The 24,297-nt window shown below is 40.6% G+C and overlaps 1 protein-coding gene and 1 long non-coding RNA gene across 3 annotated transcripts in view; both read left to right on the top strand.

Moving 5' to 3' along the window:
• The first annotated feature begins 15,089 nt into the window (after positions 1-15,089).
• On the top strand, positions 15,090-18,949 carry LOC121919018. Of its 2 annotated transcripts, none has more exons than XR_006101372.1 (3): positions 15,090-15,173; positions 18,086-18,236; positions 18,846-18,949. It is a non-coding gene; the product is annotated as an uncharacterized LOC121919018 (long non-coding RNA). The 2 variants fall into 2 exon arrangements; XR_006101373.1 differs by having other exon boundaries at positions 15,108-15,169.
• Positions 18,950-20,538: 1,589 nt separating this feature from the next.
• The window catches only part of VPS18 (VPS18 core subunit of CORVET and HOPS complexes), a 31,032-nt gene continuing 27,273 nt past the window's right edge, over positions 20,539-24,297 (top strand). Inside the window, 2 exon segments of the mRNA XM_042445178.1 lie at positions 20,539-20,720; positions 23,809-23,950. Coding sequence (XP_042301112.1) covers positions 20,630-20,720; positions 23,809-23,950 — 233 coding nt within the window. The 5' untranslated portion in view covers positions 20,539-20,629.

Raw genomic sequence — 24,297 nt, 5'->3', positions numbered from 1 at the left:
TTCCAATTAACAGCAACTTGGAAATATACTTATCACCAAGTCATTCTAAAAGATAACAGAGCAGAAATAAATTAGAGTGAAGATGTCATCTTTCTTTCCCCTGTGCTAGGTGAGTGAGCTACCATGGCTATCCAATAGTTTTTTGGATTTCAGCTCCCAGCACACTCTCCATTGGGTATCTGGATAAGCGGATGGCAGTTGCACACCAAATAACAGTGCCTGTGTTAATAACAAAGATTGCATCTTTAAATATAAAGAAACCTGTACCTAAATGCTACATTTTTATTCTCAAAGTTATTTTTTCAGAGGAAGTACAGCCCCAAATCTTCCCACTCACTATCTTTTTCATGCTTGTCAAATTGCTATTGCTGCAAGTGACAGTTTTTCATTGCCATTTAAAAATCAACAAATAAATTCTCTCCCCAACTACATATTCAAACTAGTCAGAGATCACATCACCAATCTGAAGACATCATGCCAGGTTCATGTAAATGCCAGCACTAACTTATGCCAGCATAAGTCCAATTCAGAGTGAGCAGAGAAGCTCTGAGTGGAAAATTCACATCTACACGTTATCACACAGGAGGGGGAATTAGGGGAAAAATTGGGGGTTAAAACAGTGTTATTATCCTGTGAAAATTGTGCACTCATGATTAAGATTTCACACATATCAAGATTAAAGTATTTTTTGAGGGAATAACCAGCAATAAATCATTCACAGGATTTCCACCTGATGATTTGTTGCTTGTTATTCCCCGGTTGTTCCTCAGATAAATGATTTAATTGCAACATTAGGTGAAAACTTAATCACAATTATGTGATTTTCAAGGAAATCACTGTTTAACCCACGATCCCCCCCCCCCCCGATTTCCAGTGTAAAAAGTCCATTGGAAGCTGTCTAAGAAAGGCCTAAATACACTAAAGGCACCAGACCTGTCGATCTGAAAGCTAGCCAGGAACAGCTCATTTGGTACTGGATGAGAAATGAATAAATACCAGTGCAGTAGGCTAATTTCTAAGAAGGAACTGGAAAAAAAAATACCCCAAGTATCCGCTTTAAAAACCTATGAAATTCATGCGGTTTACCATAAGTTGGCAGGCATCTTATGGCACATAACACACACACAAGAACACCTGAAGGAGTAGTGATTTTGCAGAAAGTGCAAGAAGCCCCAAATGTTTGTATGTGCTCCTTCAAACATACCATAATGTATGTTGATCCTATGAATTCCATAGGTTTTTCTTAGGCAAGGGACATAAGAAGTAGTTTCTTTGCCTCCTCTGAAATAGACCCAGCCCTATGGTACCTGGTGTTCTTGGCAATCTTTTATCAGGCTTTTATATTCAGTTATTAATCAGGCCTGACCTCTGATTCCAAAATCAGATGGGATCTGGAGCTTTCAAGCCAGTATGGCATAATGGTTTGAGTTTTGACAACTCTCGAGACCGGGATTCTACAATACAGGACACCCAGGGCAAGATCTTAACATTCTCATTTTTCTTCAAATAGTCCTGTCCTCCTCCTCACATTGTTTTATTTATTTAAAATGGAAATACGGAATACTGAATTCTGATTGTGGATCATGGCTGCAGTCCAGAGGATCCTAATCAAATCTAACTTCTGTCGCGTTGAATTAACCAGGTGGCATTAGTCTTTTTTCAGCCATCCTCCACAATGGAGAGGTAATAACCAGAACGTTTGTAATGATAATTGAATTTGTGTATGGGAAGCAAGCCAAACCCTTGAAATGTGCTATAAATACTTAAGTTCACACTCATCCCTTTTATTTGCAGCTTTCATATTTGTGCGGATTTGATTATTCACAATTGATTAATATGTTCTCTCTGGGAATATCTAGAGTCCTCCAGTGCAAATATATGGTCAACTTTAACTAAAAGTTGCACTCAGAGACCGAGAGTATTACTTGAGAGAAATACTCTACTAGGCATTTGTAGCTCCTCCAGTGCAGTGTCTGTCAGACGTTGACCACTGAGTTGCACTGAAAGACCGTCCTAAGATTCCTATGAGAGAAACACTCTACTAGAAATTTGTGGCTCCCTCCAGGGCATGCCTATGGTCACTGTCTGTTGAACGTTGACCACGAGTTGTCCGTAGGATCTAGAGATTCCTAGAGAGGTGTCTCCTCAGTAAAAACATGTTATTTTTGTTATTTGTGGTTTTTCCATATCACAGGGTCTTGTGCCCCTTAACCTAGCAAATACAGAGGGACAAGTGTATTATTGAGAACTGACAAAGAGTAGTCTTTATACAGTGGGCCCCTGATTCCAGGATCCGGTGTGAATAACAAAATCGTGGATGTGTCGTCCCATAACGACAATCATGTAGTAAAATGAAGCATGTTACATAAAATGGCAAAATCAAGGCTTGCTTTTTGAATATTTTCAAGGCATGATTTTTGTATCCATGGATTTAAAAACGTATTGTATTAGCATTTTTTTTAGCTTTTACTTGGTAATGTCCTCCATTTTTATTGCATTTCTACATTTTCAGTGCCTGTTGCCTTTGCAGTTATTAATAATAAATTTTATTATTATTATATTTTAGTATTATGAAACTTTATTTCTAGAGCGCTGTAATATAACAGCGCTGTACACAGTCGGTAAAATTAAGGCGTAATAAAAGCCTGCCCAAGGCGTACACTCTAAGATAATACAATTAAGTAGAGAAGGAAAATTACCATATAGAAAAGAAATTACCATATAGAAAAGAAAAGAAAAATAAAATTAAAATAAGTAAATAAAATTATTTATAATCCCGCCTCTCTACAAAAGCAAGCGGGGTGGCTACAAGTTAAAATATACAATCCAAACCCTCAATGCACCCCCTCCTTAAAATACAATTAAACAGTGTAGAATTAAAAACATAAAACATACTTTAAAAAAAAGTACAAATAACTGTGGTGAAGTCGGGTTCAGCAGTTAGATTTTCCTTCCGATGGCCGGAGAACTATTCAGGGAAAGCCTGCCGGAAGAGACTGTCTTTATAGCTTTTTAAAGCTTTTTAGAGTGTATAACGACGGATCTCGTCCGACAGATCATTCCACAATCTGGGAGCTACAGCTGAAAAGGTCCTCTGGGAGGTCGGGACAGCCTTGTTTTACAATTTTACAGTTAGGACATCTGGTCACTCGGAGGCTGGGCCAGCCCGGGTTAGCACTTGGATGGGAGACCAGCAAAGAATACCAGGTACTCTAGGCTATATTCCAGTGGAAGGAACTGGCAAAACAACTTCTGAGGATTCCTTGTAAGAAAACCCTAGAACTTAATTAATGAAACTCATGTGTTGCTAATCAACAACAGGCAACTTGCCCCAGCTCTGTCCCACATGAATGGTTGTGATTGATGAGATTCCTGCATGGCAGAAGGGGTTGGACTGGATGGCCTTTGGGGTCTGTTTATGAGTCTATGATTCTATGACCAGTCTGAATGTGCGTCCTCAAGAAAGCCTAGCAGGGCCACCCAGAAGAGTTTATGGGGGCCAAGTCGGCTTCCTCCTCTATACATTCCATATGTTCTGGGGCTTCTGGTGGACAATATGGCAAGCAAGCTGGAAAGATGTCTTCACAGATGCAAAGGAGGACAAGGCACCCTAAAATGTAGGAAACTCAAGAAAATGGAGGACATGACCCGTAAAAGCTCAAACACAACGATAAATTCAAGCCATGTTTCTTAGTTAGGCTCAAAATAGATGACATTTGGAATTCTTTTGGACAGAAGGCTGAAATGGAGGCCATGTCCTGGAGAAGGAGAGCCTCTGGTCAGGTCAATGGCAGGACAAGAAATTAAGGATGAAATCCTTGTCACACTCTCTCACCTCAGGAACAGCAACAACAACTGCCCGGAATCCCATTGTGAGACAAGAGGAACAAATCAATCCTTTTAATAAATAAAAGTAAAACAAACCTCCTCTGAACCAATCTTGCCAAGAAATCCCATGATAGGGTTGACTTGAAGGCACACAAGAAGAAGAACAACAACAACAATAACAACAAGGGACAAATTGTAAGCTCAGTGCTATGGAATTCTGGGATTTTCAGTTTGGGGAGCTACTTAGCCCTCTCTCTGCCCGGAACTACAGATCCCAGGAGTCCATAGAATGAAGCCATAGCAGTTAAAGCAGTGTCAAAGTGCATTAATTGTACAGTAGTCAGGAATCTGGGAACTGAAGTCAAAGCTTTTAGAGTTTTAGAGTAACTAAAGTTTGGGAAGCACTGTTGCTGTTCAATGTGGCAGCAGCAGGCCTTGGGGCCCTTCTCTACCAACTGAATTTGCAAATGATCTTTAAATGTGGGCCTTAGGCAGAGAACTAACTCTCCCATCATGGTGGCTAGGCACACTTTTAACCCACATCCCTGCCTCCTCTTGTGACTGAGAACATTTCTCTCGTGTAAGTCACAGGAATACTTTTTGAAGTACAGTGGTACCTCGGGATACGAAATACCCAGGTTACGAAATTTCCGGGACGAAAAAATACCCCATTGGAAATAATTGTTCCGGGTAACGAATGTTTTTGTCGGGTTACGAAAAAATTTTGGGTGTTTTCGGCGCTTTTTCGCAACGAAACGCGGCTTTTTCCCCATTAAGCGCCTATGGCAATTCGGCTTACGAAGGCTTTTGGTTACGAAAGCCGGCCGCAGAACGAATTAATTTCGTAACCCGAGGGAGCAGTGTACTGCATAGTTTGACCATGACTCGGAGTCCAAAGTTGAATCCGCTTGGCCTAAGTCGAAGCTTTGCAGTAGCTCGTACTAAGTAAGCTTCCTAACTAAACGGGCTCTTCACAGGGAAAATACAAAAATCACTTAGTAAGCCTCCTAAGCTACACATGGGCCTCTTCTCAGGGAAAATACAAAAAATACACTTAGTAAGCTTCCTAAGCTACACTGGGCTCTTCACCAGGGAAAATACAAAAAATACACTTAGTAAGCTTTCCTAAGCTACACTGGGCTCTCAACAGGGAAAATGCAAAAATGACTAAGCTCCTAAGCTAAACTGCTCATCTTCAGGGACATGCAAAAAATACTCTAAGGAAGCTTCTAAGTTACACTGGGCTCCTCACACCGCTTCCCATTAAAACAGTGGGGGGATGCAGACGCCGCTTGGGGAAAGAGGCTGGTGGGTGTAAACAGCGCCACTCTCCTCCTTGCCACAGCGCCGCCACTTGGGGAAGAGCGGGTGGTATCCATGGGCGGCTTTATGTCCATTTCATGGGGAGAGGAGAAGGGGAAGGAGGGAAGGGAAAGGAAGGGAAAGGAAGGGGAAGAGAAAGGAAGGGGAAGGAGGGAAAGGGAAGGAAGGAAAGGAAGGGGAGGGAAGGAGGGAAAGAAGGGGAAGGAAGGACGAGAAGGAGGGAAAGAAAGGGGAAGGAGGGAAGGGAAGGAGGAAGGGAAGAGAAAAGGAGGAGGGAAGGGGAGGAGGGAAGGAGGAAGGAGGAAGGAAGGAGGAAGGAAGGGAAAGGAGGAAGGAAGAGAGAAGGACAAGAAAAAAGGAAGAGGAAAGAAAGAAAAAAGAAAGAAAGAAAAGAACGAAAGAAAGAAAAGAAAAGAATAGAAAGAAGAAATAAGAAAGAAAGAAGAGAAGAGAAGGCGGGAACGAAGGAGGAGAGAAAGAAAGACGAGGGAGGGAGGAAGAAGTAAAAGAAAGAGGGAAGGAAAGAGAAAGGGGAAAGGAGGAAGGAATGGAGAGAAGAAAGAAAGAAAGAAAGAGATAAAGAGAGGGAGGAGAGGAGAAGGAAGAAAGGGGAAAGAGGGAAGGAGGAAGAGGGAGGGAGGACGAAGGCAGGGAAGAGGGAGGGAGGAATATAGAGACAAGGGAAAGAAAGAAGGGCGGGGAGGGGAGAATGATAAAGGACAGTAGGGAAGAAGGAAAGAAAAAGGGAAAAGAAACTAACAAAGGAAGGACGGAGTGAAAGAAGAGGGAAAGAAGCGGCTTTCCAAGCATTGAGAGTACAATTAATGCTCTTACAGGTAGATAAGTGCATAAAAAAGAGAGCTGAGAACTAAGAGAAACTGAATAATGGCACAGATAGAACGCTGAGGAACGATAATAGATTCATAGATGCTGAGAATAGACAAAGAAGGAGAAATTTAAAAAGGAAGTTTCAAGAACAAGTTAATCTACTGATTTAATCACTGTATTGACAACATGTGGAAAAGCTAGATTTAAAAGTTTCTCCAGATGATCTAGAACAGGGGTAGGCAACCTTTTTGAGCCGGGGGCCGGGTTGCTGTCCCTGAGACAACTGGGGACCGAAGCCAAAAAATAATAATTAAATAATTTAAAATAAATAAATTATAAATAAAGCAGGACAAATGTAGGACAAAATTTCAAATGGAAGACACTTTTTAAAAAATGGAGGACACGTGAAAAAATTTGCTGATTTTTAAAATGTTAATATAAATGCATGTTTCTGAGGCTTCTATAGACAATTGCCCTCCAAAGGCCCCGGTGGCAATCGGCAGCAGGACCGGGCTGGAGCCGGTCCCAAGGCTCGCCGGGCCGCATCCGCGCCGCGGGCCGCAGTTGCCTACCCCTGATCTAGAAAGAGCCATTGGAGTATTGGAGCAAAAGAAGCAGGAGAAAGGACATAATTATGCTTTTGGAAGAGAAAATATAAAAAGATTTGGTCTTCAAAAAACTGAGATTAATACAAAATCTGGAATATACTTATGGACAAAAAATTCAGATTTACCAAGATTTTGGCATCAGAGACTATAAACAAAGAATCTTTTCCAAGATATAACAAGATGTGTTAAAGAAGAAGGAATTAAATACACCTGGGGCTTCTGAAGGCAACTATATGGAGGAGGGTCAGCGAATGTGAACACAGCTGGGACTTGGAGAGAAAAGTCAAAGCGGAGAGGAGAATGAAGAAGAAGAAACAGAGTTTATCAAACAGGAGGAATTTCTCTTAAATTCGAATGAAAAGAAAGTGGGGGCAGAATGCATTCACTTAAAGTCGCTAGTTTAGCGCAATTACATGAATACGCATTGCATTCTAACTGGCTCCACATTGCCTGAAAATAGCATGCCATTGCCCCAATTGCGTGTGGCGGTCTATCACGCAATAACACGAAACCCCATGATTGCGTTCGGACGGACTTCCCATGCCTGAATTGTGTGTGGTGGTCTATTACACAATAACATTAACCTCATGATTGCGTTCAGATTGCCATTGGATTGTATACTTCCAATTTCCCTTGTCTGATAAACTCCAGATTATGCTGGCCAGGCAGATGAAGGACATCAGAAGGAAAAGGAAGAGAGGAATGTGATCACAGTTGAGAAGCATGAAAGAAGGGAAATACAATGTGGATTTTCTGTGAAGTTGTAAGAAAGACTAAAATGCATTAGCTGTGATAGCGTAATAGGAAAAGTAAAAATAGAGCAGAGTAATAAAGGTTAAAATAAGGAGGAGGGAGGGGAATAAGTGAAGAACGCATCTCCATAAAGAAGAAAATCTGACAAAGTTACATTTGCTTGCATTTATGCCCCAAATAAAAAACAAGTCGAATTTTAAATAGGGTGTTAACATTATCGTAGAGGGCTTTTATGAAGGGGATCTATTTCTGAGAGGGACTTTAACTGGACATGTTAAATTAATATAAAGGGGAATATAAGGGGAACAATAGGAAGAAAAAGAATAAAAATGAAAATCTTAAAATTAATTTGGAGAAAGGGAATATTATTGATGGTTTATGAACCATCATTTTACTCAGCGGACACAAAATATTTAGTCGTATAGATTATTTTGTTAAAAAAGACAATAGTTTGAAAATAAAAGAAATTAATGCAGGAGGTGTCTGGCTGCAGACCATATGTCATTATAAAAGATTGAAGGAACAAATATTAAGATTTTTGATCCTGTGGATATTTGGAGGAGGAAAATAAACAACAAATTGGTGAGGAAATTAAAAATTATTTTGATTTAAACGAGGGGAATATTCCAAACATATATTATGGAATGTGTTAAAGCAGTGGTAAGAGGGAAATGCAAGCATGGAAAAGGAATTTAAAAAAAGAAAAATGTATATAGAAAGAAATTGATAGAAGAAGTGGAAGTGTTCAAAATATATATAATAAATATAGAAGTATATCTATAAAAGAACAGAGGGATAAAAAAAAGAGAAGAAATTAAAGACCTGGACCAAACGACTATATTAAGAAACCAGGTGTATATTAGGAATGAATTTAAGGCATAGGATACTAGAAGTATGAAGAGTTGGGCCAAATTTCTTTTTAAAAAAGAGGGGGAAAAGTGATTTGTAAAATAAAAGGGACAAAGGTGAAATAATAACTGACAGTGGAGAGAATAAGAGACGTTTTAGTTAAATTTCATGAAAGATTGTATGGAGAGAAGAAAGTGGAGGATCAGAAAACAAATATAAAAATCAAATTAACTGAAATACAGAGAAATTATTAAATTCCCCAATAACTAACAAGAGAAGAAAGAGTAATACAAGATTTAAAAGGATTAAATCTCCTGGCCCAGATGGATTCACATCTAATTTATAAAACTTTTAAAAATGAATTGAGTGAGCATATGACTAAATTTATATGAAATATTGGATATAAATAATCCCAGGAACAAAATGATCTGAAATTATATTAATACTTAAACCCAATAAGATCCGGTCAGCCCTGAATCTTATTGTCCCATCACATTAAGCAATCAAGATTATAAAATTTAATGAAAATTTTAGCTAATAGATTAGAAGAATACTTACCTACTTAATTAAAGAAAAATAAATGGATTGTGAAAGGGAGGATATTCAGGAACCAATAAGGAACTGTATATTCACTATATTACATCATGCTAAACAACATAAAAAAAATTAGCTTTAATAAAACTAGATGTTTACAAAGCATTTGATTCTATAAATCAGATATCTTTATAAAATTTGCAGGGATTTTTGATAGGGGAAAGGTTTATTGAAACCATAATGGAACTATATAATGATACAGAAGCCCAAATTATAGTAAATGGAGAGAAATCAAGAAAACTTACAATTAAAAGTGGAGTAAGGGTTGCCCATTTTCCCTGTATTATTTATATTAGCAATGGAATCATTTGCAAATATGATCAGGGAAGCAAAGAGATAAAGGGATAAAAATAGTAAAGAAGAGATAAAGTTGCATTTATTTGCAGATGATGCTCTGATAAGGTGCAGAAATCATGTCAAACTATGATCAAATTTTTGGAAATATTTCAGAAATTAGAAACATTTCAGGGCTTAAATTTAACATGGATAAATGATATAATGTTTATGAACACTGATTGACGGGAACAAAAAGAAATTCAAACTGTATCAGGATGAAATTGGGGATAAAAAATTGAGATATTTAGGTGTAAATTTATCAATTAAGTTAGATAATATGTACAGGGTAATTATAGTCAATCATGGAAACAAATTAATAACCAAATCTCAAGTGGGCAATAAAAATGGAAAATGCTAACAAAAAAGGATGCTTAAAATGATGGCATTACCAACTTTTATAGTATTTCAAACTATCCTAGAAATAATCCTAGTAAAGTTTTGAAGAAATGGGATAGGTCAATATTAAAATGGATATCAGGGAATAAAAACGTCAGATTATCTAGGCATATTATACAAGCACAAAATGATGGAGGATGAGGTTGTTCCATCACTGAACTATATTTTGAGGCGATTCAATTGCTAAGAATGATAGAGGGAGAATATAATCAAAATATAAACTTGGTTAAATTAGAAAGATAGAGCAATCAAATGGAGTATTTCTCTATTTTCCTTGGAAAACATGGGGAAAGAAAGAAAAAGAGAAAATAATATGGTCCAATGATGGTGAATTAACGTATGGGAGAAGTGGAGTAAAAAAAACTGGGTATAAAACAACTGGAAATGGTTACCAATCAATATTTAAATAAAAGTAACAATGAAAATTTGGGAAAGATGTTTAAAAAATTGAAGCTAATGCTGTTTTTGGAAGGAGGGAGAGGAGTGAAAAGCATATTACAAAATGTGGAGTACAATTTGCATGATGTACTCTGTAATAAAAAAATAATTAAAAGAAGAAAATAGATGAAAAATTTTAAGAAGCAGAAGGAAGGAAGGAAGGAAGAAGGAAGAAGGAAAGAGGGGAAGAAAAGGAAGGAAGAGGAAAGAAGGAAGGAAGAAAGGAGAGGAAGGAAGGAAGGAGGAAGGAAGGAAGGAAGGAAAGGGGAAGGAAAGAGAAGAAAGGAAGAAGGAAGGAAGGAAGGAGGAGGAAGGAAGGAAGGACGGAGGGGAAGGAAGGAATGAAGGAGAGAAAGAAGGAAGGAAGAAGAAAAGGAAGGAAGGAAAGGAAGGAAAGGACGAAGAGAAGAAAAGGGGGAAACGAAAAGAGGAAGGGAAGGGAGAAGGGAGGGAAAGAAGGGAAGGGGAAGAGAAGGGCGGTAGGAGAAGGGAAAGAGACAGGCAGAGTGACAGACAGGAATGTGGTGAAGTCAAAAGACCGCTTCGGCGCTACACAGTCAAGAATGCTCTTATCATTTCTCTTCCTTCCTTCCTTGCTGAGCGGGGATTTGAATCCACCAGCGCTTAAAGCAACCAGCTAGACTCTAGGAATCAAGCCTCAGAGCTGAATCCAGACCCGGCTTTGGTGCTAGTGCTGACCCATCTCCCCATTGGAGCAGAGCTGCCTCCCTTCGCTGGAAACCGGACAAGCAGCTCGACCTGGGCGGGACATTTTAATCCTGGGGAAACCAGGATTGTCCCACCCCAAATGGGGAATGTCCGCCGCACCCAGCATCCGAATGGCAGTGAGGAAAGACAGGATGGCATCTTTCTGTTCACCCAGAGGCAGCAGAGCGTCCGGAGGGGCAAGTCTCTCAGACTTCTGGGCAGGAGTAGGAGATGGGGGGGCATATGGGAAGTGAGGGTCTTTCCCCGCCTGCGGGGGGGGGGGGGGGGAAGCAGAGATGCTTGGGGGGGGTCTGGCACTGGCCAGACCCCCCCCCCGCTGCTATTTGCTTGACCGTCCCCTTCCCTCACTCACTCACTTGAGGAAGCCCCTGGCGCTGGGGCAAGCAGCAGTTAACAACCAACAGTTGGGTTCTAGAATGGAGTCAAGGTTTCAGACCAAGATGGAACCTTTGCAAAGGAAACAAGGATAGGCTTCTCTTAGGCAGAGGGTTGCCATTTCTTTTCCTGGCCTTGCTCCTCTGCCTTGAAGGGCAGGCGTCTTGAACATGCTCCAGAATGGCAGCTCATACTTCAAGAGGTTTCAGAGGGGGCATGGCTTTCCCTCCAAGCATAATAGTGGGGGATCCCATAATAAGCCTCCTTGAGGCCTCAACACCCTTATTTCCCAGCAGAGAAGGTGAGACCCTCCTGAGAACTGGGTTACTTCTCCATGAGCTCCTAGAGGCAGGGACATATTAGAATAACAAAAGGACTCCTGCTGGCGGCTGCCATTTTGGATAACTGTGGTGATGGTGCCCTACAGGGCTCTGGGAGCTGCCATCTTGGTAGCGATGGGGAGAACCCACTCTTTGCTGTACCAGGGGGCTTCTCTTCCCCTTCAGCCACAAGCTCCTTGGGCGACCTCCACCCCAATGGCAGAATAGTAGTATAATCTTATTTTAAAATGTATATATCTTGTGGGATTCCCCCCAGAACTTTTAAAATAATGTGAGGCTCCACTCAGAAGTGCAGGATATAAACCAAATAGCTGCTGTTTCCTCTGCAGCCTCTGTGTGTCACTCTACTCTTCAGGGCCTCTGTCTGTTGCGCTGGTGCTGCCAGGCTAACAGGTGTATAATAAATTCATGGCATGAGATTTAGGCAGACCTCCTAAAAGCTGAAGACATTCATTAGAAAAGTGATTCCCCCTTTTCTAATGTGCAATACATGTCCTGATGTTCTCATTACACTACACAGCTCCCTCATCAAGTTCTACACATCATTCGCTGCTGCAAATAAAAGTAGGGGTGCCTCTAGTCTATATTGTAGAAACAAGCAGTTTGACATCACTTAAAGGCCATGACTCCATCCTACAGAATCTTGGGATTTGTAGTCTTGTGAGGCACCAGCACTCTGGCAGAGAAATCTAAAGACCCTGTAAAATACAAATCCCAAGATTCCACAGGATGGAGCTACAGCACTTAACTGGTGTCTGTCAAACTGCATTATTTTTATAATGTAGATGCACCCTAAGATAACATATTCCATAACAATATTAGAAGGACACATGTCTTTATATTTGTACTATGTAAGGAGAGACGTAGAGCTATGGGATTTTCACTAACTCAAGTTCTGTGCTATTGGATCCGCTCCCCTCTCCCATATCCAGTATGAACACCAGTCATTTGTACTGTATAATGTTTCACTGCTTTCCTAAGATCTTACAGCTTTGGACATATTCTCTCTCCTCAAGGCCTATATGCTGAATTTTTGCAGTGCGTCTAAAAGTGATAGTGATCCCCTCCTCCAGTATGAAGCATACACACCTGGATTCTTTGAAGCACAACTGCCTGTACCAAAGACCTTAAGTTGAACTACCCATAATTTTAATTGTGTGACATTAAGCTGCTATTTCACATCAGGAGGAAAGCACCATTGGTTGGGGTTTTTTTTTTAATGGTTCCTTCTCCCATTTCCAGAAATATTGATGGTGCTCAAGCTTCCAGTTTCTAGTTTGGCAAGAGGCACTAAATATTTCTCCCTAAACTGCAAATCCCAGGATTCCATAGGATGTTGTCATGGCAGTTAAAGTGAGATCATAGTTATATAACTGAGCAGTGTGAAAGAGTCCCTAGGCTCAAATCCCTCCTCAGCCATGAAAACCCACTGGATGACCTTGGACAAGTTTTACTCTCTTAGCCTTTCTTATGTGCCTTCCAGTTGAGTCCTACTTATGGTGATCCTATCATACTGTTCTCTTGGCAAGGTTTATTCAGATGTTTGCCACTGCCTTCCTCTTCAGCTGAGAGAGTGTCACTGGAACTCCGATTTCCCAAGATTGGTCCTAGTCCAACATGCAAACCACTACACTACAGTGAGTGTATTTTCTCTTAGCCTTAGAGGAAATCAGTCACAAATATTCAAATAAATCTTGGATAGCCTGCCATCCTATCATAAGATTGCCATAAGTCAGACGTGATTTGAAAAATATAACATATAATGTTTTCTCTGTTTCTTCTATGAATGTATGTTTTGAGGTGGATATGATTTACTCCACTTTTTCTTCCTTATTCCTCATCCCCTACTCTGAAAACATACCTTGTTGGCATTTGAGACCATATTTTTTAGCATGGCTACATGTACTGAGCAATTAATGTCTCTAGCTGTGCAGCCATACAAATCCAGATAGTTTACACGTGTTTCCATTTGATTTGGATGGCAAGCTTGGATATCCAGAATTCAGTGAGACTGTTGTGGTTTGAGTGTTGAACCAGGGTTCAATTCCATACTCAGACTGCGTGACCTTGGGCAAGTCACATGCTTTCAGCTTCAGGAAAAGATAATGGCAAAGATCCTCTAAACAAATCTTGCCAAGAAAACACCATAATAGGCTCACCTTAGGGTCACCATAAGACAGAAACAACTAGAAGGCATACAACCACAGCAATAGACTAAATTTTGAAACTCAGTATGGTTAGTGGTTTGAGCATTGGACTTTGATTCTGAAGATTCAGATCCCCTCTTTTCCATGAAAACACACCGAATGATCTTGGGCAAGTCATACTCTCTCTCAACCTCAGAGGGAGGTAATGGCAAATTCATTAGTAAGAAAACTCCATGGTAGGTTTGTATTAGGGTCACCATAAGTTAGAAATGACTTGAAGGCATACAACAATAAACTAAAGTAGGAGTGAGCAACTGTGGAAAATTAGCAAGCCACATTAGCCCTGAAGGAAACCTTGCAGGGCCACATAATCCACTGCACCTTCTCCCATAAAAAAATTTTAAGAATAAATTTAAAAAATGTTTTCACCTAATGTCCTCCAACCTTTTGGGGGCATGTTTTTGGGTCTTCCTAGGCCCGTAGAGGATTTTGGGGCATTTTGAGGGAGGATTTTGGGGGGAAAATGCAAAATTTCATTTTGATCGGGGGGGAGGGGTTCCAGTGATGCTCCAAATGTGATGGAAATACTCTCCAAACTCCTTAGAAATCATTTTTGGGTACTGCAGAGCAAGGAAAAGCCCCTGGAGGATTGCTTCCACCTGGTTAGTCACTTGGGTAGATCCTGGCTACACATATTGCCAAGTGTTCAGCCCTCTGGTGAAAAGCTTGTGAAGAAGGAAGTCTTTATTTGTAGAACACACCTGATGAATTTCTGTGGCTGAGTGACAAAGGAACCTAGTTACTGAGTACTGCAGCTGAAAAGCAGAAAAGAGTAAAGACTACATTTCTTAACTATCTCTTTTGTTTTTTGTGGGGTTTTCAGACTATGGGGCCATGTTCTACAAGAGTTTCTACCTGACGTTTCGCCAGCATCAAGGCTTTTGGACCTGCAATTGAGCTAGCCTATTTTAGTGCAATGTGAGCTAACTCATGGCTGCCCTGTGGCTGAGACATCTCCAAGACTCCCTATCCTCCACTACTTTCCTTAGTTCTTGCAGATTCATACCCATGGCCACCTTAATGGTGATACCACAGTTTATATCCAATAGGAGGATTACAAAAGAATCAGTCATAAAGAGAGGACCTTGGGGTGTGTGCACACTTTGCCCCAAAGCCATGCAATATGACACACCTTCTCTTACAATGCCAACTGTAGAAAATAAGACAAACTCCCTTCATGGGTCATGGTGTATGTTTAGTGCATCATGTTATATTATTACAACATACTCTGTTTGGGGCTGCCTTTGAAAAGACCTGCAACCAGATTGTTAAAGGTTGTCTACAGTGAGCACACTACTCCCTTGTTGCAACAGCCCCACAGATTTCCAGTTTGTTTCTGGGAACAATTCCAAGTACTGGTTATGATTGATAAAGTCTTAAATGGCTCAGGTCTAGGTTGTCTCCAATACCATATTATCCCATATTAATCTGCCTGTATTTTGAGATCTTCTGAGAAGCTCTTTTCTTTGTCCCACATTGTCACAGGTACAACTGCTGTGAACATGGGATAGAGCCTTCTCAGTAGCTGCTCCCAGGCCTTGCCCTCCTTGCTATGCTCCCCACAGTAGGTGAAGACCTTTTTGTTTCAGCAGGCATTTGAGGGTGAATTGTTCATGGAGGACGGGGATTTCATAATGTGTTGTTTATATTTGTTGTTTTTCTTTTTAATATGCTTTTAACTGTTTTTAATTCTATTGATAGTTTATATTTTTAATCTTTGTATGAGGTCAGTTTTTTAAGCTAGATCTGATTTTATTTTAGTAAGCAACTGAGGAAAGGTGGGATGAAAGGAGAAGAGGAGGAGAAGGGGTAAACTCAACTGTGGTGATTTGCTCTTTAGTTCAAGTCTCAGGTAGATCAACCTGACAAACAAGCAAAACCTCTAATAAAATCCTTATTCCTTCCAGATCTCAAGGATTTGTGTGTCTCAAAGTGATCTGGTTGAAATTGACCCAAAGGTTTACATGCTTCACATTAAGCATTTCCACAAGATTACGCTGAGCATGTGGTTTTTGATGAACCAATTAGTGTTGATCTCCTTGAAAGTGCATATACAAGCCAGAATCTTTGTGTGTTTATTTGGAAGAATGCTGGAGTCAGTGGGACTGTATGTCCAAGTGAATCTCTATGGACAGGAATGCAACCTCTGCTCTGCTCCATTTGGAGAATAATAAAAGATGTTGGGTGAAAAGATTAGGATCTCTGCTAACTCAAATGAAGAGACTGCAAAGTTAAAGAGTAGGACAGCCTTCTTCAACCAACAAGATATTCTCCAAGGCTGAATCCGCTGTGCAGAAATAATGGAATTTGGCACCACTTTAACTGCCGTGGCTCAATGCTATGGGATTCTGGGAACTGGAATTTATGGCCCCAGAGCTCTCTGACAGAGGTCCAAAACGCACTCCAGAAATAATCCAGTTTGAGACTGCTTTAACTATCTAGACTCAGTGCTAGGGAATCCTGGGAATTGTAGTTTATTATGGCACCAGAGCTCTGTGACAGAGAAGGCTAAATGTTTCCCAAAACCACAGTTCCCAGAATTCCATAGCATTGAGCCATGGTAGTTAAAGCAGTGTCAAACTCAATTTTTACCATGGGGATGCAGCCCAAATAGATTGGATTGCAACTCCCAGAATTCTCCAGCTAGTGCAAGATTATGTGACTTGACATCCAACATATCTGAGGGGATCAGGTTGTAGAAAACTACAGTAAGCAAATAATGTAGAATAAATGGATGTGGTTTAACAAAGACAGAGGATTCTGGAAATGAGACATGTGCCTCCCTTGCCAACTATATACTTAATTCTCACCTAAATAGTGACACAGCCAGCTAATGCTGACTCATCATACATTTTCTCTGACAGACAGCTCATCCCAGTCTACTGTGAAAAGCCAACTCCCTTATTTCAAAAAGAAAAAGAAAAATAATTAATCTCCACTTGTTAGAAGTTGGCCATGGTGAGAAAATTGTCTCACTTGTTAGAAGTGGCTCATGGTGAGATTGCATGTAGCTGTGATTGTTTAAGTATGACACTTAGCAGAATTGTACAAAGTTTTGTTTAAAAGGAGAGGTTTATGCTGCTTAAAAGTTGTTTAAGAGGGAAAACAGTATAAACTGTTATTTAAAAGGCTTATCCAGGATGATTTGTCATTTCCAAAGTCTCATTGAAATGTACAAAGTTTATCTCAAATGAATATCTTAGCTCTATTTTATTTCAAAAGGTAAAATTGAACATCAAAATCTCAGTGGGAGATACACAGAACTTACAAGTAACTACACTTGTCCCACCACATTCGCTGGGGTTAGGAGCACAGGACAGCTGAAATGTGGGAAAACCGCAAATAACAAAAACACTATGTTTTTACCTGAGAGAACACCTCTCTAGGAATCTCAAGGTCCTCCAGTGCAACTCTTGTGGTCAACATCTGCCCAGGGACATAGCCAAGGGGGGGGGGGGTTCTGGGGGTCCGAACCCCCCTTCCATTAGAAAAATGAATGGTGTGTGCTGCTGCGCCGCCGCACTCAAGCCCCATTATAATGGTGGCACTTAGTCTGGACCCCCCCCTTCCTACAATCCTAGCTACGTCCCTGATCTGCCAGACATTCACCATGGAACTGTGCTGGAGGAGCTACAAAGGCCTCATGGAGTGTTCTCTCTAGAAATCTCTAGGTCCTTCAGAATTGCGCTGGAGGACCTAGATATTCCTAGAGAGAACATATTAATACAATCAATGAATAATCTAATCCACAAAAGTCAAAGCCACAAATGTGGAGGGACCTAAATCCAACTGTTGGTCCTGACTAGAGTAAATATAGGCCTCGTTGGGATCAATTACTGTAATGGTAGCTTAGGAGCTATGCCCACAGCTCTGAAGAGGCGGCCTCTGGCCACCCCTTTTGCAGCCAAATCAGGGCTGCAGCAACCATACGCTGCGGCCCAGATCTGGCCTTTCCAGGGTGCAAAAAGGAGCTGCAAAAAGTGACTACTTTTTGCACCCTGGAAAAGGGCACCATAGCCACGGCCCCATGGCTTTATGGTGCTCCTTTGGCGCTGTGTTGTGTGGATGCTGTGGCAGAGAAGCGCAGTGATGCTGCACACCATGCATGTGGCACATAGTGTCACGCCACCCTGGGGGCAGACACTACGCCCTGACTCCATGCCCCAGCCAGCCTTTCAGGTCAGTTTGTACAGGGCATAACTACTGTTTTTTGGCCTTAGACCCATAGCTGTAAATAATTGTTTTTAACAACTAATTTTTCCAACTCTGCAGATTCTAGACAGAAAATCTCAATATCGTTTACCAAGTCTCTCCCCAAACAGTTAACGACTACCATTTTCAAAGTGAATATATGTATTTATAGCTATTAATGCAGGTACAGAACCTGCTGTTGAAAAATTAGATACGTATACTGTATTCCATTTGTGAGAAACCAGAACTACTTGACACTTGGTTTTGTTTGCTTGTTTTATTATGATAGTGACAACACGGCATCCAAACTCAGAATATACAGTGTCTTCCTGACCAGTTATGAATCACGCCTCATGATCCATAACTGATTTTTTAAAAAGTTAAATTGAAAGAATTGATGGATATATTCTTACCTCAGCGAGAAGTCTGATGTATTGAAGGTGAGATTTACAATAACAATATAATGTACATTTCTTGCATTTCATGACCAGTGAGAATTGCCTTGCCATTCCCCCATTCTGAATGGGGCCAGTTTACTGACAATCAGAGGTATATCAGTTCTGCTTTGCTGCATGATGGTTTGTTGGAAAAAAGCATGGTCCATGTTTTTGTCCCAATGTACCCCAAAGGGACCAGATGCCATCTTGGAGGCTAAGTAGGGTCAGCCCTGCTTAGTACTTGGATGGGAGACCATCAACAAATACCGGGTGCTGTAGGCTATATTTCTGGCTATTTCTTGCCTAAGAAAACTCTATGAAATTAATGGAGTCACCATAACTTGACAGGTTCTTTGAAGGCACACACACATTCTACAGTGGCAAAAAAGCAACAGATTACATGGGATATTTTTGAACCAAATTAAAAAAAAACTATACATAACAATAGACTGAAATCTGGAAACCATGCAGGTGGAAATACTGCAGAATACGTACCTACACTGTTCATGCAGAGTTGGATTCTTCACCAAAATGTAAATGGGGAACCAAAATGTATTGTGCTGATGCATGAGAGATAAAGGACAGAATGAATATTTTGGTTTATTCATGCAGCACAGAGGACAGAGCTGTAAAAGAAGAAAAGAAGAAAAGTTGTAAAAGAAAAAGAAGAAGAGAAGGCATTTAATATCAGACCCTGATCCTAAATAAAGACCCACAATGTTGTTTGTTGCCGTTTGCCTTCAAGTCATTTCTGATTTATGACAATGCTCAGGTGGCATGATGACAGCAATTTCTTGGCAAGATTTGTTCGGAGAAGTGTTTTATCTTTGCCTCCTCTCTGAGACCAAGACAGTGTGACTTGCCCAAGGTCCATGGCTGAGTGGGTATTAGAACCCAGTTCTCCAGAGTCATACTTCAACACTCAAACCACTATACTACAATGGACACTGTCTTTATACAGTATATTGGCCATATTTATACTGTATGCACCATATAAATAAAATAACTTTAAATATAAATATTTAAACAGACTAGAAATAAGCAAAATGAATGTGTACAGCACTCTTTCTGTATAATTTTAGCTGTTTCCCCAAGAATTTTAAGGGCAATTTTGACATTCTAAATTAACATTTTACATTATATTGTATGGGTTCTGTAAAGTGCTGTGTCCTGGGATTGCCTTTCCTGTGAAGGAACAGCATGGAAAATTCTAAAACAAAGTCATGAAAATATTGCATATTCCAGATTCTTATCTCTTAAATTTCTTCTGGAACTACAGGGAGATATTTGAAGTGTTTTTAAACATTTCAGCAAAACACAAACACATATGTGCCTTCCTTTCTGTAGTGGGCCAAATTTTACTGTCTGCAAGTATCTGCCTACCTGATACTGTATTATTCATGGGTACATGTTGCCACATAGTGGACAAAAGCTGCAATGAACACTCTACAATGAAGACTTTACTATTTTGTGACATGCAACCCTACTTTATCAGATGAGTATTCAAGTGGTCAAAACGCTGACTATGCTATTCCCAGAATTCCATAGCACTGTCCCAGGGGCAGTTAAAGTGGTCCCAAACTGGATTATTTCTGAGGTGTGTTTTGAACCAATGTTGTTATATACAAAAGAAGTTGGAAGCATGAGCTTTTCTAGACTTGTCTACTTCCTAAATCCACCTGAAGAAGCAGACTTTAGTCTAGGAAAGCTCATGCTGCCAACTTTTCTTTCAGTTAGTCTCAAAGCTGCGACAAGAGCTCTCTACATAACCACGTTTCCTCACTACACTCATATTACAGTGCTTCTATTGCAATACTAGTGCTCTGGCTGCCTCCTGTTGCATTCTGGGATTTGCAGTTTAGCATTCACAGCCAGGGAGCCCTTAGGCCTGACTGAACTACAAACCCCAGAATGCAAGAGGGGGCAAACAGGGCAGTGCTAACAGTGGAATAGCAGCCCTATTAATAATAAGAGTGTGGAAATGTGGCCACAGTATCTAGCTTATGCCTGTGTATGTGGAACTCTGGGAACTGTAGTTTGGTGAGACATTAAGCCTTTTCTGTCAGAGAGGCTGCATCCACACTGGAGAAATAACCCAGTTTGGCACTGATTTAAGTGTCTTGGCTGAAGGCTATGGAATTCTGGGAGTTGGAGTTTGTTGTGGGCCCAGAGCCCCACAACAAACCCCAACTCCCAGAATTCTACAGCCTTCAGCCTAGACACTTAAAGCAGTGAGGCTTACTCCTGCGGGCCTAGATAGGAACCCTCTCTATGGTCAAAATATAGAACCGGAAACAGGAAGTGCCTCTCCCTGGTGCTGCTTGTCAGCTGAGAGGCCTCTGCAGAGCGGAAGAGGGCAGCTGTGAGTGTGTTTTGAGGAGGGTCGGGGCCCCAGCATGGCCTCCATTCTGGACCAGTACGTGGACTCGCTCTCCCACTCGGCCTCGTCGCAGCAGAGCCGCGCCAGCCTGGGCATCCCCCACACGGGTGAGAAGAAGGAGGGTCCCTGCTCCAGCCTCCTCCACTTGCCCATAGGGAAACATAGGAGGAATCCTAGCCAGGGATTAGCATTGTCTGTCTTGCCTGTCCTGGCCAAGATAGACAGTGATGAGGGATGATGGGAGCAGCAGTGGAAAAAGACCTAAAGGGCCTCAGTTGCCCACCCCTGCTTGGCTCATTGGTGAACATAATGTCAGTCAATATCAGTGAGAGGATGAGAGCTTAGTAATATTATAAAAGGGAGGATGTTTCTCTCTACACTTTTCATTCTATATAACAGTTCTACATAGCAATGCGAAGCTCAGTCTCTGAGTGCAGATCCTTATGCAGCAGCATTAGCAGCAGCCTTGCCTGAAAGATTAATATCAGAAGATCTGCAATAACCCAAGTCCAAGTCCAAAGAGTTTCTGGAAGGCCATAGTTCCCCACCTCTCCTGTGGGCACATCTTTGTTGTTGTTGTTGTTGTTAACTGCCTTCCCCTCCAGTCTTGACCCAGGGCGACCCTGCTGATGAGACACCTCCAAGGCTCCCTGTTCTCCCAGTTCCTGCAAACTCATCCTTGTGATCTCTTTATTAGAGTCCCTCCATCTAGCAATCCGCCTCTCTTTCTACTTCGCAACACCTTTCCTAGCATTACTATTTTTTTTCCAGTGATCCATTCCTTCTCATGATGTGTCCAAAGTATGCCAGCTTAAGTTTTGAAACACGTTGATTGAAACAAACTTGAACTGCCTTTTTTTTTTATGTGTAGGAACCTATTTCTTCTGTTTTCAATGGTTTTTTCTAATTCTGGTGCCAAAGTTGCTGTTAAGAAGTAATGCTCTGGTAGTCTCATTGAGGCTAAACCTTTATAGTCCCAGTGTAGTGTTAATACTGTGCTGTTGTTTTATTAATTTATATCCTGCCTTTCTCCCAAAGAGACTTAAAAAAAGAAAGGCAGTTTCAAATGTGTTTCACATTTCAATAAAAAGAAAGGCAGTTCAATGTGTTTCAATTCAACGTGTTTCAAAACTTAAGCTGGAATACTTTGGACACATCATGAGAAGGAATGGATCACTCAAGGCAGCTAACAACATAGGGAAAAACGCTACAGATTAAAAACTGCACAAAACTTTGATAAAAGTATAAATATAAAAGCAGTTAAACAATTCATAAAGTTAAAACATTAAACATGAAAAATATAATTAATTAATTAAAAGATGGTGCAAACCACAAAACTATACACAGCACATCATTAAAAGCTCATCCCATTCAGTTTCTAAATGCTTGGTGACACAATAATGTTGTCAGTCGTCAATGGAAGGAGAGGATGGAGGGAGCTATCCTGGCCTATCTAGGAAGAGAATTCCAAAGACTGGGAGGAACTCCCAAGAAGGCTTTCTCTTGTTCCCATCAAGCCTGAGAATATGGTGGGACAGAAAGAATATCCTAGACCCATTTCTGTCCCACCATATCTGTCCCATAAAAAGAGCTATGGTCCTTTAGATATCCTGAACCCAAGCTGTATAGCAGTGGTCCCCAAACTTTAGTCTTCCAGATATTTTGGGCTTCAGTTACCAGAATTCCAAACTGACTGGGGCTTCTGGGAGTTGAAGTCCAAAACATCTGGAGGATCAAAGTTTGGAAACCACTGATTTATAATGTAATTCTTCTCATCCCAGAAGATGGTAAGGGAGCCATGAGCCAAGCAGAGTAGCACAGTTTTCAAATAGTGAAGTACTGAGCATCTTTGCTGTAATCTTTATCAGTTTTTTTTGGGTGCGTGTTGCCAATGAAGATGTTCCCAGGCTTGTTGTTCTGCTTAGAAGAAAAAAAGACTTGCCCGGTTTTAAAGCTATACAAGAAAATTGGTACCTGTGAAGGACTAATGAGGTTTTAAAATTCTGATATTATAAGTTGTCTGTGCCTAATAATGACAACTCATATATTCTCTAAAGACCAAACTTTGTGATTTGTTCTACATCAAGGATGTTGCATTGTTTTCCATTTTAATTACAAATTGAGTTTTCTCTGTGATCCTGGAAAGAGACATATTTGCCCCGAAAAGGCATAGCAAAATGCTTCACATAATTTATCCTTCATTATCCCACACTTTGGAAGACTGTTGATCTGTCTAGTAAAAGACCTCCAATAATATCTCATTACTGGTATATCACAAGATGTCATTCTATCCCCAGTGCTGTTCAACATCTACATGAAATCGCTGGGAGAGATCATCTGGAGGCCTGGGGCGGAGTGCTATCATTATACTGATAACACCCAAATATATATGTATCTATCAAAAACAATGTCAGCTAAGGATAGTGTGTCTCCTTTGGATGACTGCCTGGAGCAGGTAATGGATTGGATGAAGAAAAACAAACTGAAGTTGAATACAGACAAGATGGAGGTGCTTATTGTTGAGGATCCTAACCTGGGTTTGGAGGTGTGTCAACCAATTGTGCGTGAGGTTACACTCCCCCTGAAAGACAGTTTTCACAGTCTGGGAGTGCTTCTGGCTACATTACTTCAAATGACAGCTTCTATAGCTATGACGGCCAGGAATGCTTGTATCTGCTTCAGCTGTTAGTCCAGCTATGTCTCTTCCTAGAGCTGGAAGACTTAAAGATGGTAGTGTATGTGCTTGTAATCTTAAAGCTAAACTTCTGCATTGTGCTGTACATCTATACCATGTTTGGAAACCTGAATTAGTTCAAAATTTAGCAGCCATATTGGTTAATGGTACATCTAGGAGGGATCATATTACCCCAATATTTAAAATGACTCCATTGGCTGTGAATTAGTTTTCAGACAAGGTGCAAATCTGCTCCATACATTCAGGTCCTCTAGGGGGGCTAGATGTACAATTAATCTGGGCTAGATAAACAATCTCACCTGTTTTAAGGTAAATTCCTACACTTCTAATAAAAACCAGAAATGTCAGAGGAGATGCCAAGTAACAGGACATAAAGTTATGATGGTCTTCAGTTGTTGTTTGTCTTTATCATCTATTTTCAGAGCTAGAGTTTGAACTTTGGATTCTTTTATGTTTGAATTTATTTTTTAAACTAGTAATTTTCCTTTTGTTTCCTTAAGGGTATGTGAATGCTCGCCTGGAAAAGGAAACACCAATTTTTAACAAACAGAGGATTGATTTCACCCCTCCTGAGAGGATTAACAGCCTGGTTGTCTCCTCTAACCAACTGTGTATGAGTCTTGGGAAAGACATACTTTTTAGGTAATTGGTGCAGACTTTTCTGTTATCCTATTCCTTTTATTGAAATGTCTGAATGTGGGTGTGGTGAGGAAGTATCCAACTACCCCTCCTCATCTTTCAAGTCTTGTTTCTCAGTTTGTGCAATATTGTGGAACAGTCAGTATTGCAGGAAACCAAAGAGCTACTGCTTAATATTTGACCTCTGTCAGAACTGTCACTTCAGATTTTGAACAACAGTCATATTCTTCAAAGTGCCAGGAAATTAAGTTGTTATGCATTTGAGGTTGCACTTTATTTTTTTTAATTTTATTTTTTATTACGAATAACAAAGGAATTTAAATAAAATTACATCTTCTATGAATGACAGT

This window comes from Sceloporus undulatus, chromosome 1, assembly GCF_019175285.1.
Source record: "Sceloporus undulatus isolate JIND9_A2432 ecotype Alabama chromosome 1, SceUnd_v1.1, whole genome shotgun sequence".
In the NCBI taxonomy this organism is placed as follows: domain Eukaryota; kingdom Metazoa; phylum Chordata; class Lepidosauria; order Squamata; family Phrynosomatidae; genus Sceloporus; species Sceloporus undulatus.
Note: the sequence above shows the minus strand (reverse complement) of the source record. Positions and strands in the feature narration are given on the sequence as shown.